At 36.3% G+C, this 20,278-nt stretch overlaps 1 protein-coding gene across 1 annotated transcript in view; it reads right to left on the bottom strand.

The window, feature by feature from the left end:
* LOC140171359 (cadherin-23-like) overlaps window positions 1-17,488 on the bottom strand; it is a 98,980-nt gene extending 81,492 nt beyond the window's left edge. Inside the window, exons 1-12 of the mRNA XM_072194600.1 lie at window positions 17,385-17,488; window positions 16,622-16,736; window positions 15,797-15,916; window positions 15,096-15,212; window positions 13,655-13,771; window positions 12,494-12,622; window positions 10,788-10,904; window positions 10,013-10,126; window positions 8,813-8,932; window positions 7,796-7,912; window positions 7,419-7,538; window positions 6,259-6,471 (exon numbers count right to left, since the gene is read on the bottom strand). Of these exons, the coding sequence (XP_072050701.1) occupies window positions 6,259-6,471; window positions 7,419-7,538; window positions 7,796-7,912; window positions 8,813-8,932; window positions 10,013-10,126; window positions 10,788-10,904; window positions 12,494-12,622; window positions 13,655-13,771; window positions 15,096-15,212; window positions 15,797-15,916; window positions 16,622-16,709 (1,372 nt within the window). The 5' untranslated portion in view covers window positions 16,710-16,736; window positions 17,385-17,488. The remainder of the gene's footprint in view (window positions 1-6,258; window positions 6,472-7,418; window positions 7,539-7,795; window positions 7,913-8,812; window positions 8,933-10,012; window positions 10,127-10,787; window positions 10,905-12,493; window positions 12,623-13,654; window positions 13,772-15,095; window positions 15,213-15,796; window positions 15,917-16,621; window positions 16,737-17,384) is intronic.
* Window positions 17,489-20,278: the final 2,790 nt, after the last annotated feature.

The following is a 20,278-nucleotide window of genomic DNA, read 5'->3' as shown; positions in this document are numbered from 1 at the left end:
CACATCAATATCAGTAATTTGGATTTGATACAGGGAAAAATGGAACAATTTGAATATGAAATAGAGAGGGAAAAAATGTGATAGAAAACATTCTACCTTTCCTATCTATTCATTACAATATGTTTCACTGGCAAAAATGCAAAAGAATTTGGCATGATAAATGGTGTTTAAAAAGCATGTTTCTTTCAATATTATATTACACAGAACTTTTTACATTTAGTCCATGTGTAATTGATTGTTGGCTTATCCCTGACGTCCATGAATGCAATCAAGGGTGTGATAACTGTGACTTACACATTCAATAGTATTGATCACTTTATTCAAAGTTTAAAATGATCGTACTCCAACCATATGATTTGTAAGATCTACAGTAATGACATTTATTTCATCGTCTTCTATGCCTTGGGTTTCCCTTGTCCTGGGTCGGTTATGGCCCCAAATTTGGATATTTAGGTCAAGAAAAAATAATGTTTGATTCTTCATAGATCACCTCCAAGGGGTATGTAAGAGTTTTTATATAATTTTTTGAAAGGTCATAGCCGAAACATGTATGGCTTATTTAATAAATAGCCCAACAAAGTGTGAATTGTGATGTTTATCTACTGTATACCACTTAATTCATGTTTTTAAAACAGTTTAGAAGTGTGAAGAAACTGTTAAAAAAAACTTTTCTGGATATCAAAAATGTTGGGATAAAAACCCTTTTTCTGGGATTTCCAAAATTAGGGTCAGTATTCTTTTGTATTTTATCTTGGCCTTATTGGTGCATTCACATATGTTGAGTTTCAAGGGCTTTTTTCACAAATTGAACACATTTAACAAGTTTAAGGAAATATCATTTTGGCTTGTCTTCTGGGATCACACCCACAATTGTATCTTTTATTCGGGTTATTGACTGATGTCTTTGATTTTGGTTTGACTTTTATATTATTAATTCCTATATAAAAAAATGTGTAGGGAAAAGGGGGGCATAGTGGTTTCAGAAAAGGGGGCATAGTGGTTTATATAGGCACAGGCATACACCCTTGGCACACTTTACAGAAAGCCTGGTTAGGGGAAAGGGGATCTAAAAGGGACTGATTTAACATTAATGTTTACTCTTTTATCTTTGTTTTACCAAAGTTATTTGCCAAGGGGTTTCTCCACTGCCTCCCTCCCATCCCCGGTTATGACCCTAGTGCAGCTTATTTTCATCAGATGCAAAATGAGAAACATCCAAAGATTGACTTGTGTATTTTTGTATTAATATTGTTATTTTATGCAATGATATACTTTGTAATTGGTCATTATGGGGTAATAATTAGTGTAAGTAAGGTATTGAAAGCTTGTGATCATCAAAACAACAGATAAGAACACTAAAATATAAAATAGAACTTAAATAAAACAATATTGTTTAAGAAAATAACACAGGGCAGCAGTGGTGTATATATCAAGTTGCATTTCTGCGTTGTTCAAGACTTGTTGCTGTTTTTGAGTTTGGCATGGAAGAAGTCTTGGTAGGCTGGCGACACACATTGATTGCATATCTCTTTAATATCACAATAATATTGGTCAATATGTTTTTGTATAGGGGGGGAAAGCCAGGATGTTCCCTACTTCCACTCTGATTAGGCCATTGTTCATAATTCACAAGTAGTTTTTAAATATGCATGGTAACATGCGCGCGAACCTACAAAATTTTATCATTGATTGAACAAGTTCAATAGTATAGGCTTGTACATAAATCATGCATGGGTTATAACACATAATTGTGTAAGTATCAGAAGTGGCACACCTAATGGGCTATTCCTGTTGAAATCCATACACCCCTATGGAAGACATGACCTTAATCTTCTACACAAGGAGTGTGAATTTCAAATAGGGTTACCTGAATAGGTGACTAATCTACATCCCTGTGTGGAAGATCCAGGTCATGTCTTACACAGGGGGGTGTATGGATTTCAACTGGAACAGCCCAATGCTTATGTATTCTCTGATTGAACCAAATGCAATATTGATATCAAACATATCAATAACATATAAGGAAGATTTGAATTTGTCACACTTGAATTAACAAAAGAGTGGAAGTGGACTACCTTATTAAGCTATTGGTCAGGATTGATTTGGACTATTTATCAATATTTTTCAATAAAAAACATTCTTAAAACTGATTCCCACTTTAAAATCTATAGGATAACTTGGGAGGGTTAAAATCCTGAAAAAGCCTGCTGTGCCTCTGAAATTTTATAGTCGGCCACTTAGAGACTGTTTAATAGTTTGCGGGAATGCATTTCCCTTGCCTTGGCTCAAAAAGATTATGTTCCCTTATTCTCAACTTCCTGCATATTAAATTTTGTGTTGTATTTCCTAGAAAAGAGGTGTTCCCCCTAAATTTCCCAATCCCCCTAACATGAATATTGACCAGTCCCTTACACCTATGTACCAGAGTGCTTTTACACTGTTTTGGTGATGCAGTATACACAAAAATAGAAAGTGTTCTGAAGACCAATTGAATCACATAATGAAATAGTACCTCATTAGACTGAGAAGCTAGGGGTTCAATTTTGTAATCAATCGTGGGAACCTGATTAGGTTCTCGTAAAGGGTTTTTGCGAGAATTGTAAAGTCAGTGGGTTTCCATTTGTGATCGTAAAATTGACAGTTAATAATGATGAAGAAACATTGTCTTTTTTTCCCAACATTTCAGAATTATATTTTTGAATTAATAAGATTATTAAATCCATGTTTCCGTTGCAGTAAAGGAAGGTAAAATATAACACAACATGCGATATGAGACTTGGAAGTTTACGAGAACCAATTTTGGTTCTCCTAGTTGTAATCCAGCGAGAACCTTCAGGAGAACCGGTTCTCAGGTTCTCGGATTTGAATCCCTGAAAAGGGTTCAGAAGGCCAATTGAATCACATGATGAGATAGTAGTACCTCATTAGACTGAGAAGCTCATGTGTAAAAAAGTCAGACTTACCACCATAATCTGGTGGTCTGTGACTGAGCAGGCGTGTCCGAGATTGCATGCACAGTTGCATTCAAATTAGAAGGCAAGGTTGCTACGTCCCACACATAGTAGGGGATAAAAGTGGTTTTCCAACTAAAGTGTTGGATGTGAGCCGTTATACCAACAGGCCTATAAAATAAACGCTGTGTCAGACAGAAGTTCCAAGTCAGCAAAAACATCCGCATCAGTGCCCGAGCACTGATGAAGACCTGAGCATCGTTGGATTTAGATGTTTTTGCTGACTTGGAACTTTTGCCATGTTCAAAGACTTTTGTCTGACACAGCGTTTATTTTATAGGTCTATTGGTCTAACGACACACATCCAACACTTTACTTGGAAAACCACTTGCATCCAAATTAACCTTTTGACTGTCTTTTTCAAAACATAACTTTTTAGAACACATAGCATGATCCTGTCACAATGGTGAGGTAACACACAGGCACGATGGGAAGTCATGCTATAGCGCACAAGCAGAGTCGTGCATGAAGATTTTCATGAGTCCAACATGATACGAATACTTTATTTTTTCAGTCATTACAATAAGCATAAGACAAATAACATACGCAGTTGTAAATGACAAAGGACTGAGCCTGGTGTGATGTGGTTCATTTCATGTGATAAACAATGCACACATCAGTAAGTGATGTGATGGACTATGCTGCAAACTTTTGATAAAACAATATCACCCGCTTGTGTGACTCTGTAGAGAATCCAACAGAAGTCAGGATCCTGACAGGGGTTCATGTTCCCTACTTCCACTCTGATTAGACCATTGTTCACACTAATTCACAAGTTGTGAGCAAACAATCATAAACAACACAGAAATGAGATCAGGTGCAACATGATATATACACCATTGCTACCTTCTGTTAATAATAGCACTACTAAACTATGGTCTGTATACTTTTCTCGGAGTCAGTAATTTTGATATTATTTTTTATTGTATCTCTAAATGTAATAATGAGCAGTATACAAAAGTATACATTTTCAGAAAGGAAATGATGCATGGAATCGAACTAGCATAACAGATTCCTGCAAAGAGTAATAGTGTTAGAGAAAGTCGCACAATTTGATTTGACTTTACTGACTCGAGGAAGGTATATGGATTATATAGTAAAAATATCCCATACAAAACTCAAGAAGCTGATCCTGGCTGGGGTAGTTTACCGTGGCATTTCAAGGGTGTGGCTTCTTAGCTGAAAGTTCCTGTGTTGGTTTTTAATGGATTCTGGTGTTATTTGTGATCACAGCATACAGCAACAATTTGTTCAGAGGTATTAGGATTTTGGCACCGTGCACTATAAATAACTGACTTAAGCATTTGATGTCGGTAGTGATGAATTATGAGTCTGCTGATGATGTTAGCATTGATGAAGTAGCTACCCACTTAAGATTTTGATATTATTGAAGTAGCTGATATTGGTATTAATTTATTATCTACTACTGATATTGGTATTGGTATAATTAATTAAGTTGGAATCTACTGCTGATATTGGTTTTAATGAAGTAGCTATCTACTGCTGATATTGGTATTGATGATGTAGCTATCTACTGTTGATACTGGTATTGATGAAGTAGCTATCTACTGCTGATATTGGTATTGATGAAGTAGGTATCTACTGCTGATATAGATATTGATGATGTAGCTATCTACAGCTGATATTAGTACTGATGAAGTAGTATCTACTGCTGATATTAGTACTGATGAAGTAGGTATCTACTGCTGATATTGGTACTGATTTAGGGATTCAATCATGTTTCCTCGTTGTTCATCACCGATCGTTGTTAAAACAACGATGCGTTCGCGTCGTCTGCGTGGTTGAGTAAACCACGCAGACGCGCCGGATGCGAGTTAAAACAAGCCTAGTATTGGTTCAGTGGTTCTTGATATAGCTCTTGATATTTTGCGAAAATATCTCAAAACTTGGGACATTTTATGTTGAAGCCTATATGGCCAGCATGCAGAGCATTAAAAGTGGAGAACCAGAGGGCAGCATATCAGATCACTGACTATGAACTTATTTATTGGTGAACTATTGAGGGCAGTATACAGGGAAAACTAAAAGTGGTGATCTCTGTTCTCAGATTCAAAATGATTCAGTTATAGCATGATTTTACAAAGAGAGGTTCGTGTAGAAGATTTCATAGTGACATACAGCAAATAATTTAACAAAGAGTCAGTAAAATAGGCACATGACACACAAAAATAGTAATAACATTATGAAGCATGGATTTCAGATGATCAATAAGTGAAAAAGATTGGCAAAGATTTTAACTGAATTATGTAACATTCTTAAAATCATGAGCCAGAGCACAGAATCTCAATGATACTACCCTTGGCCACTAAAATTGAACAATTTACAACTTTACCATGCCCCCTTTAAATAATAGAGTCTCACAGATAGGAGTCATCAAGTGTAAAACAAGGCCCACATGAATCAATCTTGAATTTGTTTAAACCTGGAAACTATGAAAACTGTTGCTGGGGATGCCTGACCAATAGCAAGGTAGTTTCCCCACAATTCCGTTTGATTAGTTGTGTATGATGGGCTACATATGCATACAAAAACACTTTTTTGTTGGGGGGGGGCAAGAATAAAATCTTCATAAAACAGGCTCTTCCGGAAAATAAGTGCCTACCTGTTATAGAGGGCTCACAAAATTCTCACTTGTTTTTATCCACCCTACATACCTCCAGAAGTCTGTATCAAATCCTTTTTATCAGGTCAAGTTATGTTAAAAAAAAGTCTCTTGGAGTCTGTGAAGAATTGAAATCCAATACAGAATGCAGCCTCCCTACTGACTCAATCTCAGTCAAAATAAGCTTGACATGCTCATAATAATTGAAAAGCATTGATTACAAATTTTTTTCAACAAATGTGTATAGGCCTGTGGGCTGCACTATAATCCCACAATTTATAGATGCTTTTACAACATTTCAACCAATACTAACAATTTGGTCAAATTGGTCATTTCTCTGAGACAAATGTGTACCATAAAACGATTAACCATATGAGAACTACCTGCCGATTGGCCAAAATTAATATTGTGTCCAATTTTGAACCAATCAAGGAGGGTATCAATAAGATCATCTGCAAATTTATGCAAGTTTGACCATAAATAGTTTAAAGCCTTGTCATACATGTAATTGGCAATTGAAATGAGCATTTCAAGTTATTAACCAATCAAAAATCCTGTTAGATGACCAGTAGTGTCCAAGGGATTAAGACATACTATTTTTCCCACTTCCAGACTATCACTTACTTTCACATCCCAGTTCATCTGTGTTATCAGCACACTCTTGTACTCCATTACATTCCTTGCTGGCATTAAGACACTTGGTCCCGGCATCGCACCGGACACCACACACCATAGAGCACTCCGATTCATCAGATGCGTCCGCACAATGTTGTATGCCATCGCAAGCTATTCCTCCATAGATGCATTGTCCATTGGCACAGGCAAAACCTTGGCATACTGAATAGAGAAATAAATAGAAGCACATGTGGTGAGCAGTGTGGTTTTGCAGGGGTAGAATTAACCCACACCAATGATTTGGTTTGGTACTCAACCCCCTAAAACCAACTTCCCAAAAGAAAATTTCAACCCCTTTCAGCTCCTTTTTCCCCTTTCAACTCCTTTCTATTGCAGTGTTTGTGTTTTCACTTGTCTGCTTGAGCCTAGGACATTTGAAATCCAATTTCTTTTTATTATGCAAGATATAAAGCACCATGTGAAAATCGGACAACATATCCAACTGAACTGCATGCAAAATATTAAAATTTCTTGACAGACATTTCATTGGGCTGACATCATTGCTTGCTGAAATCAGGAGCAGCCTGTGAAGCCCTTCCTTAAAAGAATTCTACACAATTGTTACTTATTTCAACAACAAAAAATATCCTGCATGATCCGTAGGCCTGCAGGAATTGCCCAAACTATAATTCATACACACTTTTTACCCCTGTCTTCAAATTTAAAATTGGGTGGTAATGTCTATGATGACTGTCCCTGTCAGGCTATGTTTCTTGGTCAATCTCTACTTGCCAATACACCAAATTCCTGAGTCTCAAGCCAAATAACACATGCTGCCCCCATGGCATATAGTTACAGCTCAACGTGTCAAAGGTTTGCTATGTCAAAGCTTTGTTATGTCAAAGTTTTCTATGTCAAAAATATGGTTCGCTATATTACATATAAAATATGGTTTGCTATGTCAAATCGTCCTCTAATTCTAACCTAAATCCAACCCTAACCAAACTTATTTCATATTTGACATAGCAAATCTTATTTTCCACATAGCAAACCTTCGAGTGGAGACCTGACATTTGATATTTACCATGTGGCCTGGGAGTCCAAAACAGTTGGCCATCCCTGATCTAAATGAAGCATGTAGCAATACAGTCAAAAATATCATTACTTACCATTTTCACAATTTGGACCCAAGAACCCACGTTGACAGTTACACCGGTACCCTGCTGTTTCTGCACCATCTGCTATACATATGCCTCCATTCTGACAAGGATTATCACCAGTACATGGATCTGTGGAACAATGGCAACAATATTTTTATCTTTTTTGTCTACTTTCTCTGTCTACTGGGCAAATTTTATACTGGGGGACTTGCATTCCATTCATTCCACTCCAAAATGGCTTTTGAAGGAATATTATTATTTTAGAATATTTTTTTATGTTCAGACATATTGCCAGCTTTAATAGCATTAACAGCTTTGATAATATGATAAAGCTGTTAACCTCTCTTTTGAAGCTGAGTTCATTAAAATAATCTAGAAATACTTACTTGTTCCTGAACAATTGTCTCCATAAAAACCCGGCGGACATGTGCATGTAAATGATCCACTTCCAGCATCAAATGTACATGTGCCGCCATTTTGACATGGTTGAAAGGAGCAGAGATCTGTCAAAAAACAGGTGTAAAATATGTCATGTATTGATGATTCTTAAACACTTGAGAATGTTCTTGTAATCTTATTGGTTCCTACCCGTGTGATATGACACAATATCACACACCTTAGCTCATGCATGTCGACGCGATACTCTTACGCACCATTTGAACCAATCGGAGGTGCATAGCAACAACAGGACTTGTAAGTCCTAGGTAATTCCTTATAAAATGTAGATTTAATTTGATTAAAATTTGGTATACTTATGATTAACATATTTATTTGAATTAAAGTGTTTAAGAATAAGAATAAAGGTATTGTTTTTATATAGCCGCTGTCGTGCATCTATTGTCTCATATAACACACATCATCATTATTTTTGACATAATTTACTTAAAATAATGATGTCACCCTTGTTATGTGAGACGATAGATGCCCTCCAGCAGCTAAAAACAATACCTTTATTCTTTAATATAAATTTACATAGCACTGTGTACCATTACAGTCATTCTTATTCATTGTGCATGGTGTAACACATAACCTGATTTGACAATCACATGATCTTAGCTGTCGTCTATCAGGCCATAGGCCTACATCGTTGTGGATTTGCCAATTAATTGAATAGATTGGGGTGGGTTAGTTTCAAATGGTGGTACTAAATATATTGTGTATGCTCAAATGTCCCTCAAAATCTATATTTTTATTGAAAAAATAAATATAAATAACCCAGCATTCACTACTCAAAATATTGGACCTGCCAATCCATTATCACATGATACAGCATAGTTGTTGAAAGCAGGACATAAACATATGTAGCCATTTTGATTGTTTGTGTTAGGCAAACAGGTTTCTCCATTCTAACAGGGTAAAAGGCTGCATGTAAGCAAACAAACAAAACAAACAAACAAACTCACCTATGTTTCCACACTGTGTACCATAATATCCAGTACTACATAAGCATGTGTAGCCGCTTTGACTGTTGACGTTGGGTAAGCAAGTTCCTCCATTCAAGCAAGGTGAAGGGTTGCATGATTCTACAAGTAAAAACATAATTGTTCATTAAATTTATTTTGCAAAATGTTTAATTAAGCTTATAATGTGAATCTCAGTGCTGAAGCCTCTTAAAATCACTGGTTTTAATTCTGCTTAGTGCTTATATCCTAACCGAAGGCACGTCAGAGCAGTGTCTGAGCTAGTGGTGCTTGTTCTCAAATTTTAAGAAAAATAAACCCCACACTCACTGGGAAAAACTGGTGGTAATGAATGACAATAATAACTTTGCACCATCTGTTTTACGGTCATTGCATGAAATCACCTGGCTTTATGTTGAGCCCAAAAGAAACTCCTCAGATTTCACACAATGACCTCAAAACAGGTAATGTGCAGTTATTATCTATACAATTCACTAGTCAGCACCAGTTCTATGATGTACAATTGGTAACAAAGGTATTGATATCAGGGTCTTAGATAGCCATCTGTCCACCCGTCATTTTGAATATGGACTTTGCTCTTAGGACAGGCAAAATTAATGTCTTTGACAGGAGATAAATTCTGAAAATAATGCTTGAATAAGTTCTGTGAACTCAAAATAAATCATAGCCATAGCTGTTTGAAATGACTCAACCCCCAGAAGATGCCGAGGTCTGGTTTATGTTTTCAGGGTCAAATTGTGGACAGGTAGTTTTGGTGCAAATGACAGGTACTTAGCTAAGACCCTGGTTGATATTACACACAATTGTGTTTGGAATTTAATCAAATACTGGAATTTGTTTTTTTTGCAACTTTGCGACGTTGTGTCTGGAACCACCAGCCTTCATCAGGCAACTGACCTGCTGGGTTGGTCACATGATAGATGCGATGGTTGCATTGAGCATCCATTACTGAACAAGAAAGGGGGACTCTGCTTTAACATATCTCATGCATGGAACTGGGCCATTAAGACAATACCTAGCCATCTATCACATGACCAGCCCAGCGGGTCAGTTGCCTGATGAAGTCTGGTGGTTCCGGATGCAATGTCGCAAATTTGAAAAAAAGAAAGTCCCTGTATTTGATTAAATTCCAAAAACTACTGGATGACTAAGAACATTCACTCATTTATTACACACAATTACCTGAAATTTCACAATTAAGGCCACTGAATCCAGAAGGACATCGGCAGGTATAGGAACCTGTTATAGAAGTCTCACATACACCACCATTGACACACGGACTTGAAGAACACGGATCTGTGACAAGGAAAAACATTAATTAAATCAATGTAAGAAATCTTTTTCTGTTTGAGGGAGGGGGGAGTGGAAAAAGTTTAACTATGACTTTGCCTCAAATTTGGCAATCCTCTACTCCCCAATATTTAGTATGCAGAGAGATCAGGCTTGCTACTACAGTAAGAATGAATGAACAGAGCATGTCATTTTAGACCAATACATAATTGCATGTATCCACAGTATCCAGTACGCATCTGGTTACCTCCCTGTAGGCACATTGTCATGAGTGTGTGGTGAGAACTTAACTTGTCACTAAAATCTCACTGTAATCTGAAGAAAAAAGTAACTAATACAATGGAATAGTAAGAAATTATGCTATGGCTGACACCAAGCCTCTCATCAACCTAGTATGGCAGCACCACAAGGAAATATATTTCAGAACACATACAGTAGATAGTTTCAAATGTGAATATGCATAAATTGCTGTAAATCTTTGACAAGATCGTACTTCCGCAATGTTGACAAGGCACAGCTCACAAAGATACAATGGGTACGACGAGTATGGCGGCATTATTAACAATGCGTATGATGCATAAAGCACACATACTACACCTTGTTAACATCATAAAGTATGCTCTTGTCAAAGGTTTACAGCCAAATACTATAGTATTGATAATCTTACCATAAATTTCACATCTGTCTCCGTAGAAATAATCTGGACATCGACATCGAAATTCTAATCCATCATTAATGGCTTCACAGGGGGCGCCATTGAAACATGGGCTGGATGCGCAAGGATCTGAGAAGGAAAACATGAGAACTCAGTTACCAGGAATTAGACAAATGTCCAAACTGGCTTCATATGGCATTCAGGTCATTTGTATCGCCAGTTGTGCACTGTGGGGGGGGGGGATCATCATTGACAATCATCATCATATCATGATATTTCCATAAGCTAATTTGGTACAATGTATGTTTCAAAACAGCATAACACATAATGTAAAAGGTTGCTCCAGCTTGCTTATTAATATTGAAAAATAGCAACTAAACTAAATATGGTATTATATTTTACATAAATATCATCTCAGAATTTGAAAACAAAATTACTACAATGTACCATAAAAAAAGTGAATTGTTGCTTCGGAAATCCATCGCTAAAGAAAGCCGCCAATTGAATTGGTTGACAAATGAATCCATTTCCAGGGTCGTGTATTACATTATGGGCAGAGGACTTCAGTAAATCACTGTATCTTCTTCTTCTTCTTAAGTATGTCGACAGGGTGGCTTTATTAATATGCCACATTTCGTTAACCTAGTGTTTAGGGTACTCGCGCGCATAAAGAAATAAAAGCAGTGGCCCAAGTACTGTGCCTTGGGGTACTCCTGACACCACACGTTTAGAGGAAGAGTATTCGCCATCACACACGACTGTTGTTTATGGTCTGTAAGGAAGATCTGTGACCTGCTCTCACAAAATAAGCATAAAATTGACAAAATAACTGTCTGAGATATTCCAGATCTGAAATCCTTTTTCTTCCCTTTAAAATCATACCAAACATGTTTTGAAGACCTTGCTTTAGTCTTCAAAAATTTTGGTCTTCAAAAATCAATATTTCCTCCTGAATTTCTCTTTGTTTTCTACTGAATTTTGTTTAATGGACTGTAAGTGCCCTGGTGACTTAATGCTCTTTTTGTGGGCACCTCAAATTTGGTAGTGAGGTATATGCATATTTCCCTGGTCGCAGTATCAAATTGCACGCTTAAAGTTAATCGTGCAGATTGTATATGCATGCGTACAAGGGAGATTTGTTGGCATGCTTGCGGCGTCACTACCGAACTTGAGGTGAACCACAGTAAAGAAAGTGTTGTCAGTATGTAGCCTGGACGCATGACAGCATGCACTAACAATGGTGCTGCTGATAGCATTATCAGTCAATAAATTGGACATGAAAGTCATATTATAACATTTTCATACAAAATAGATTAGCATTTCTTTGCCATAAAATGTTAGCTTTTACTGTCAGATATATCCCCTATCTTATGAGCTGAACAACTAAGGCAAAGCAAAGGAAATTGGAATTTACTACCAGCGCCGATTTCGCTAATATGTATCACTCCTTCGGTCGTGTTATGGTACAATCATTTGTTGTGTAGACCACCATCCCGCATGCCATGTACATTCTGTGTTGTGAACATCATGTATGCGTTTGACTAATAATTCCATTCTATTCAAAATCTTGGATTTTGACAAAACTACAGCACCTAATCTTGATTTTTGCAGGGTATTTTGGTTTAATAAAGTACAATATAATCGGGTAAAAAAAGAATTTTGAAAAATATTGAGTGCGTTCTCCACTACAACTGTTATAATATGGCTTTAAGCCTTACCTATTGTTCCACATCTGATGCCATAATATCTGACAGGGGTGATGGCTGAACAATCACATAAGAAAGAGTTCCTGTCATTGCTATTCAGACATCTTCCTCCATTGAGACAAGGTGAAGAGTTGCATGGATCTGTAAAAAGTAACAAGTCAGTATTATGATTTCACACCACCAAATAGTATTATACGGTTTGCGCCCTGAATGCATTTCTCAGAAAAAACCATGCATGGCCTAAAGTAAGCATTAAAATGAGCAGAAATTTGCACAACTTTGGCTAAATTTGGATTGGACATGATTAGTAATATCAAATCCTGCAAGTGTACCACAGTTGGGAGAGATCAAGTATTTTTTAATGATTTTAAGCAGTCGTTTCTGTACAGAAACACTGGCATGATTTTGGAGGTAAATTAGGTAATTCCCAGACATCATAGACTTCGAGGGTCAGTCGTAAAAAATCCCAGTCAGAGGGATCAGGCTAGGGCTAATTTCAACCATCATAGCTGTCGCTAAGATCTGAATCACTCTTGTGAAGAAAAAATGACATTTTCTTGAGGCGAATTTAGTACATATCTCTATGGGATTTATTTAGTGGTGTGATATCTTATATGTCATTCATATGTTTGCAATTTCTTTAAAATGGACACAGATATTCTGCACAATGACCAACAACTTATGATTTCCCTGTAACACTTTTTAAATAAATCAAAAAAATATTTTAAGAAATGTAAAAAGGTATGTGTAGCCTTGTAAAATGTAAAATTACTCCTTAAATGAAATGTGTGCAGCCTACTTGAAACAAAATTGTTTTTTTATGCCTAAGATGAGGTAAGTAAAGAAGCAATTGTGTTCCAGGAGCTCTAAATGTTGATAATATCTCCCTTGGATGATGTAGTAAGTACACTATAATATTTTGCAGTAAACCTTTGAGAAGCACGTACTACAGTGATGTTGCCAAGTCAGCGTGAACAACGATATGACGCAAAGTTCATTCATAAATTTCCTCTTGGCAACAGCAGATCGCCTCAGCAGCCAATCAGAGACAAGTGCATTTCAACGCAGCAAATACATGATGTACGCTTAAAATACGCTCTCTTCAAACGTTTACAGCAAATTATTATAGTTGTGTTTGAGATCTCAAATATCTCATGCAGGATTTTTACAAACCTCTGGCTTCACAGTTATCCCCACTGTATCCTGTAGGGCAGTTACACAGGTAGCCAGTTCCTTCTCCATTTGGTACACAAACACCACCATTCTGACAAGGATCAGAGCCGCAGTAATCTATCAAATGAAACATATAAGAACATATTACAATTCTTTGCTTTAAAAAAAAAAAGCGCAGTGATTTATAGTGCGCTACGCACAGGCACCACGCCTAGACGTTGATCCACAAGCCTCAGCACACTTTACAGGTTGTCGCTGACCACTACAGCCCCACATCATTCCATAATTGATTTATTGATCAAATATTGGTTTTCCTCGCTTTTTTACTGTAACTCCACAACTGTTGTCTGTGCAGATATAAAATTTCCAGTGCAGTAGTTGTAGTCCTTGCCCTAATAATATACATATCTTATTTGTCACCAATGTGCTATAATTGTTGAGAAAAATGCAATAATAGGCACAAAATTTGGCATGGGTGTAGTACCCCCTTAAATACATTATTCCAGTTACAATCCATATACACCTGATATGGAGAACATGACCTTAAAGGCCCATTCAGTGATTTGCTCATCAAAATTCAGATTTTGGTACCTTTGTCAATGTTATAGATGTGCTAACATAGTCTGCTAGTGGTTCAGCTGAAAGCGTATTTAAGACATAATAAGGCATTTTCCACAAATCTGTAATTTGACAGTATATAAAATTAGCTACATGTATTTGAATTGGGCTTCAACTTTGTCAAATAATACTGCTGTTTTCTTTTGTTTTGTCAAAATATTCATTTCAAAAATACCAAATGACAATTTGAATGATTTATCCTTCACTTTTAAGCAATTTATAAAGACTTTTAATTTTTTTAGACTTTCGCTGGGATCACTGAATGGGACTTTAATCTAGCACATTAAGGAGTGTAGATTTCAAATGGAGTTACCCATTCATCAGGTTAACCCCATTTGAAATTTACAACCCATGTGTTGTTGATAAATGCCATGTCTTCCATAGGGGGTGTATGGATTTCAACTGGTTTAGCCTAAAGCCACGATTTCTCTGTGTTACAAAATTAAAAATCCGTGTTACAAATTGGATGATTCCGTGATTTTCCGTTTTCCGCTATAAAGCACTGAAAAGTTAAAACAAACATGTTTTAAAAGTGTATTTTGTCTTACCTTTTACTGTAGTATGGCCAGAATCTTGTATCGTAGGCCTAAAATTAATGCTAGAATTGATTGTTTAATGGTTGATTACTGCTAAATAATCAATTTTCATCCAGGCGAATGGTAGTAATTTGTAAAAGTTAGACATTTTATACAGTTTTTCACTATTTTGGCATTTTTTGTGGCATTTTCAAATTTCCGTGAGCAAACCCCGAATTCCATGAATTTTCTGTTTTTCCGTATCGCGGTGAAATCGTGGCTTTAGTTTAGCCCAATGTGTCACTTACTTGGATCCTGGCAATTATACCCTGCCCATTGTGTAGGACATCGACAGATATGAAGAGCTCCATCGGGTCGCGTGCTGCAAATACCACCATTAAGACATGGATCTGGTATGCATCGATCTGGAAAAAGAACAGAATCAAACCAATATTTATAGATGACTGTATTTAAAATTTTATCAATAAATCAGGGTTCCTGTAACTTCAGAAACAAACAGAATTAAATTTGACTACTTTTTAATTCCACTTCATACCACAACATGAAATTTAAAACATGATTTAAACAATTCTCATATATCATCATGGCAAAACTATAATATCCCAATATAGGTTCCAAAAACATGCACAGATTTCTGTTTCTTGGTCTGAAATTTTTCTTCTTATTGCCAGTCAATGAAAGAGTTCAATTACTCCCAGGTTGAAAGAGTTCAATTACTCACAATTTGAAAGAGTTAATTACTCACAGGTTAAAAGAGTTAATTACTCACAAGTTAAAAGAATTATGTTACTTACAGGTAGAAAGAGTTCAATTACTCACAGATTGAAAGTTAATTTATTCACAGGTTGAAAGAGTTCAATTACTCACAGGTTGAAAGAGTTAAATTATTCACAGGTTGAAAGAGTTAAATTACTCACAGGTTGAAAGAGTTCATTTATTCACCAACATGACTTACAAATTGACCTACTCCTACTATATTTCTACTTACCAATATTCTGACATAAAGTGCCTATATATGGTACTTGACAATTACAACTATAACTCCTGACATTGTCTGGATTCAGCGCACATGTAGCTGCATTCTGGCATGGATTGGGCAGACAGGGGTCTGAAATGGTAAAAATCAGTGAAATGTCAGTTGATCACTATACAAAGATTATAACTGTCTATGAGGATCTAATAACATATTGCTGTACAACAATATGCATGTATGTACAGCAATAAATGTTTCTATGCAAGAAAATTTTCATTAATCAGGGTTGTAGCTAGTACATTTTTAGTGCTGGGTGAAAATTTTGATGAAAATCTTGCATTTGGATGAAAATCTTGCATATGTGGCCATTTGTTGTCAAAATTGATCAAATTCTTTGATTAAATTCTTGATTAATTCAACAAAATTGTTACATGATCAAGGGAAATGAGTCACATGTCGACCCATGTCAAAAATCAGGTTAACATATCAAGTGTTTCTAAAGGGAACAATTAGAGCTTTCAAAAACTGAAAACCCCATGTCAATTTATCAATCGCTGAAAACAATATAAAACAAAAGAATTTTAACACTTTCTTTGCCAATATCTCAAAATCAATATTAGCAACATTTCCCTTGACCGTGTCACAATTATGCAATTTTGGACTCTGAGTGGTGGGTTCCAGTGCTAAAATTGCAGTTGAGTAGTGGGGTCCAAAACTGAGTGGTGGGCTCCAAAACTGAGTGGTGGGCCCTGCCGCCCACCACCGCCCACTGTAGCTACAACCCTGTCATTAATCTTATACAAAACTATCACACACAAAATAAGGGAAGGTTCTACTCACTGTCAATGTCACACAAAGTTCCCAGCCAGCCTTCAGTACATATACACTGATAAGCATTATTACTGCTACTGAATACAAGCAGCGCCATTCCTGCATGGACTTGAGTAACAAGGATCTGTGAAACAAAACAAAAGATAAAAATCAAAGCGTGTGTGACAGTATCTTCCTATCCATCCTATATCACATCACATATCCTAGGTCTGCATAAATCTGCAGTAGGTCACAATTACATGCCAAAATGCATTTTTAGTCAAGACCAAACACAAAGCCCAGCTGGGCCAACACTCGATTGAGTGAGCATGCTGGATTGAGTGTGAATTTACCATAAATATTCCATCACCAAAAATGGTAATTCCAAGCATCATTCTGCAACGCATAAAGTTTGCATATGCAAAATACTGGAAATTAAAGTGGTTTGGAAAAGTTTCTCCTACCTTAATCATTCACTTACCATTCCATTATGCTATTCACATACATATTCATATGCAAACTTTGCATTGCGGAATAATGCGCTTGGAAATGCCCAAATACCGAACTAATTTGAAAGATGGCACATGTTAACAATGTGCAAAAATTTGAACAGAACCCCCCAAGTATAATAATTCAAATATTGCTTATAGTGATATACTGAGTACTCTTTACATTTCAAATTCAAATTGTAGGCTCTATGTTTGAAACTTTGTTTCACAAAAGCGCTGGTTGGATTTTTGGGGAGGGGGCAGTTTTCCTCCGGCGCCCTGGCTTTGCTCCTCTTATGACTCACCTCTCAATTCACAGTTAGTACCATAGAAAAAGCTTGGACAGACACAGATGAAGATAGACCCAATAGAATCCGAGTTACATTGTCCTCCATTCTGGCATGGATTTGAAGAGCAAGGATCTGATGGAAGAAGAAAAAGTTACTTTTGTTAAACGGTATCTTACTTAGGGAGAATGTACAGTCACCTAATGGTTTTGCATCTGATAAACTATTCTATTACCCTCACGAATGGGTCGCAATAATGGGTCAAGCGCCGTAACATATTCTACGCATAGCATTACGCTTGGTTACCTGTACAATATTTCTGTGATACGTGCTGTCACTAGGCATATGCGCTCCATCTTGAAGTAAACAACCTAAAAAATCATGCAAAATGTGGTATTTTCTCTTTAAATTGCACTTTTTTCTGGTAATAGAATAGAAATAAAGGGTGCAGCATTATCCTTTACACACAAATGATGTGTCCTCGGCAGTGCAAACGTTTAAATAATGGGTTCGGCTGCGCCTCACCCATTATTTATGTTTTTACCACCTCGGACACATTATTTGGGTGTAAAGGATAATCGTGGACTGCCCTGCTGATTTTAGGGAGCTACTGCAATACATCTTTCACTGCGTAATCAAGTTTTAACCATTACAATCATAAACATCTACCTTCGGGGCTCGCGCATTAGACGCATCAACATTTGCTTGTGCATTATTTTGTTTAATTTCTGTCCCAACAAGTAATACGCATTCATTAACCTATAATTATTACACTTACCTGGGAATTGGCAATTGTTTCCTTGGTAACCAAAAGTACATGAACAGGTGTATGTACTACCGTCTGATGGGGCCCTACATATGCCGCCATTTTGGCATGGGTTGGATACACATGGTGCTGTTACAAAGAACAAGATGGCATAATCAAGATTTGTTTCTTAATTATTTCTACTAATTTGACATCTTTTACAGACAGTCATACATATGCAACATCTAACAACAGCACACATAATTGGTTGAGAGCAGTCGTATAAACACTGATAACTTGACAACTCTGAGAAATACAAAAACGAATGACAACATTTTGCATACTCATGTGAAGAAAACAAATGTGTTTGAAGCCTACTCATACATTATAAATTGTGAAAATAATTCCAAGCGCTTTGTTCATACTTATGCTAAGGCGCTATATAAATTCCATTTATTGTATTGTATTGTAACGTTTTGCCGTAAAAACATCAAACAAGTTTCAAAAGGTTTTACCAATGTTTCACTAATTACTAATAAGTGATGTAATCATATGCCTACCACACCTTTTTCATATTTTCCTTGCTGTTTTTCTGTTTCATCTTTTCTTTTTTTATATTTTAACATTTACATGTCTCTTTGTTTTCCTCTGTGAAAAATATGTACATGTCCTATTAGTATTTACCCCTCCCCCATCATATGTATGCTTTGTACGAATGTGAAAATGGTGACAGACCAGAAGAAACAGCCACTTTGATCTTTGACCCTTATTTGGATATAATTGGCATACATTTCCTTTCCATCCATTCTAACATTGGCATATAATAGCTCTGTGTCTTATTAGCACTATTTACACACATGATGGCTACATTCTTGATTGACCTATGACTTTTGACCTATGATCTTTGACCTTTACCTGGATATTGACATAAATCTCCCTGCCATCCATTCTGACATTGGCATATATATGTCAGTCCAGCGACACCATTGAAACATGTCCCTCCATTAAGACATGTAATTGAACTGCATGGACCTGTAAGGTAACACAGAATAAAAACAAAATTCAACTTAAGATAGTTAAGAGCTCAGCCCGGGGAGCTCAGGTACAAAAGAAGTTATGAGTGCGAGCGATCCTGCTGCTCAAAATTTCATGAATCAGAATGCAATTATGCATTATGAAAAGAGAAATAGTTTTCCCAGCTTCAATGTATAAATAGTTTTACCAGCAACCTGTTACTTACTTCCATCGTAAGTGATTATAAGTCTGGACCTAGTCCTGACTACGCGCACTAGGCAGTTGAAAAGGAGAAGTAAAATATAAAACATAACCCTAAAAATGTTGTGTTTATTCTTTTGTTTATATGCACATTGTGTAAAGATGGAATGGTCATTTTATGTATAGAGTAAATAAATAAATAAATAATGAAGACATTAATACGATGCTGACAGGAAATCTTGGTGTTGGCTAACCCACCTATGCTGCCATTTTCAAGTTGTGTGATAATATCCCTTACTTGGGCTACCATATGCGTGATGTTCTGTGAAGCTTGGGAAGGACAAAAATTAGTCATCTTTCAAAACTTGACATATATCCCCATATTTTCTTCTACTACTTACCAACTTGAGTTTCACAAATTTGTCCAGTGTAACCTGCAGGACATGTGCACATATACAATAATCCAGTACCTATACGTGTACATGCACCGCCATTAAGACAAGGTAGATTCTGACATGGATCTGAAAACAGTAAAAAAAAAATCAAAATTAACAACCACAAAAGAATTTGCATTTCAATTAATCTGCTAAATAATGCATACAAACATACAAAATTTACACTTTATATGTAAGAAGATTTACTCTAACCTAGAAAAAAAAACCCAAAACTATTTTCATAGTGCTACAAAAAATGCACTCTTAATTTGTCATGTTCTCATGACTTTGGTATGGGGATAAGAGTGAGAAAGCATGATGAGTTTGATAAATAAAAGGTTCCAGGCTTATTAGATCAATGCCGTATCTTTAGAATAGCTCTTTTGACACACAAACTTCAATGGAGAATCTGTCACTATTGATGACACATACTACCAATAACTTGTGCACAGTACCAGTAATTTGTATTATATCACGAATTTCAAAAAGACTTCATCTTTGATATCAGAAGAATATTC

The sequence above is a fragment of the Amphiura filiformis genome, chromosome 15 (assembly GCF_039555335.1).
Source record: "Amphiura filiformis chromosome 15, Afil_fr2py, whole genome shotgun sequence".
In the NCBI taxonomy this organism is placed as follows: domain Eukaryota; kingdom Metazoa; phylum Echinodermata; class Ophiuroidea; order Amphilepidida; family Amphiuridae; genus Amphiura; species Amphiura filiformis.
Note: the sequence above shows the minus strand (reverse complement) of the source record. Positions and strands in the feature narration are given on the sequence as shown.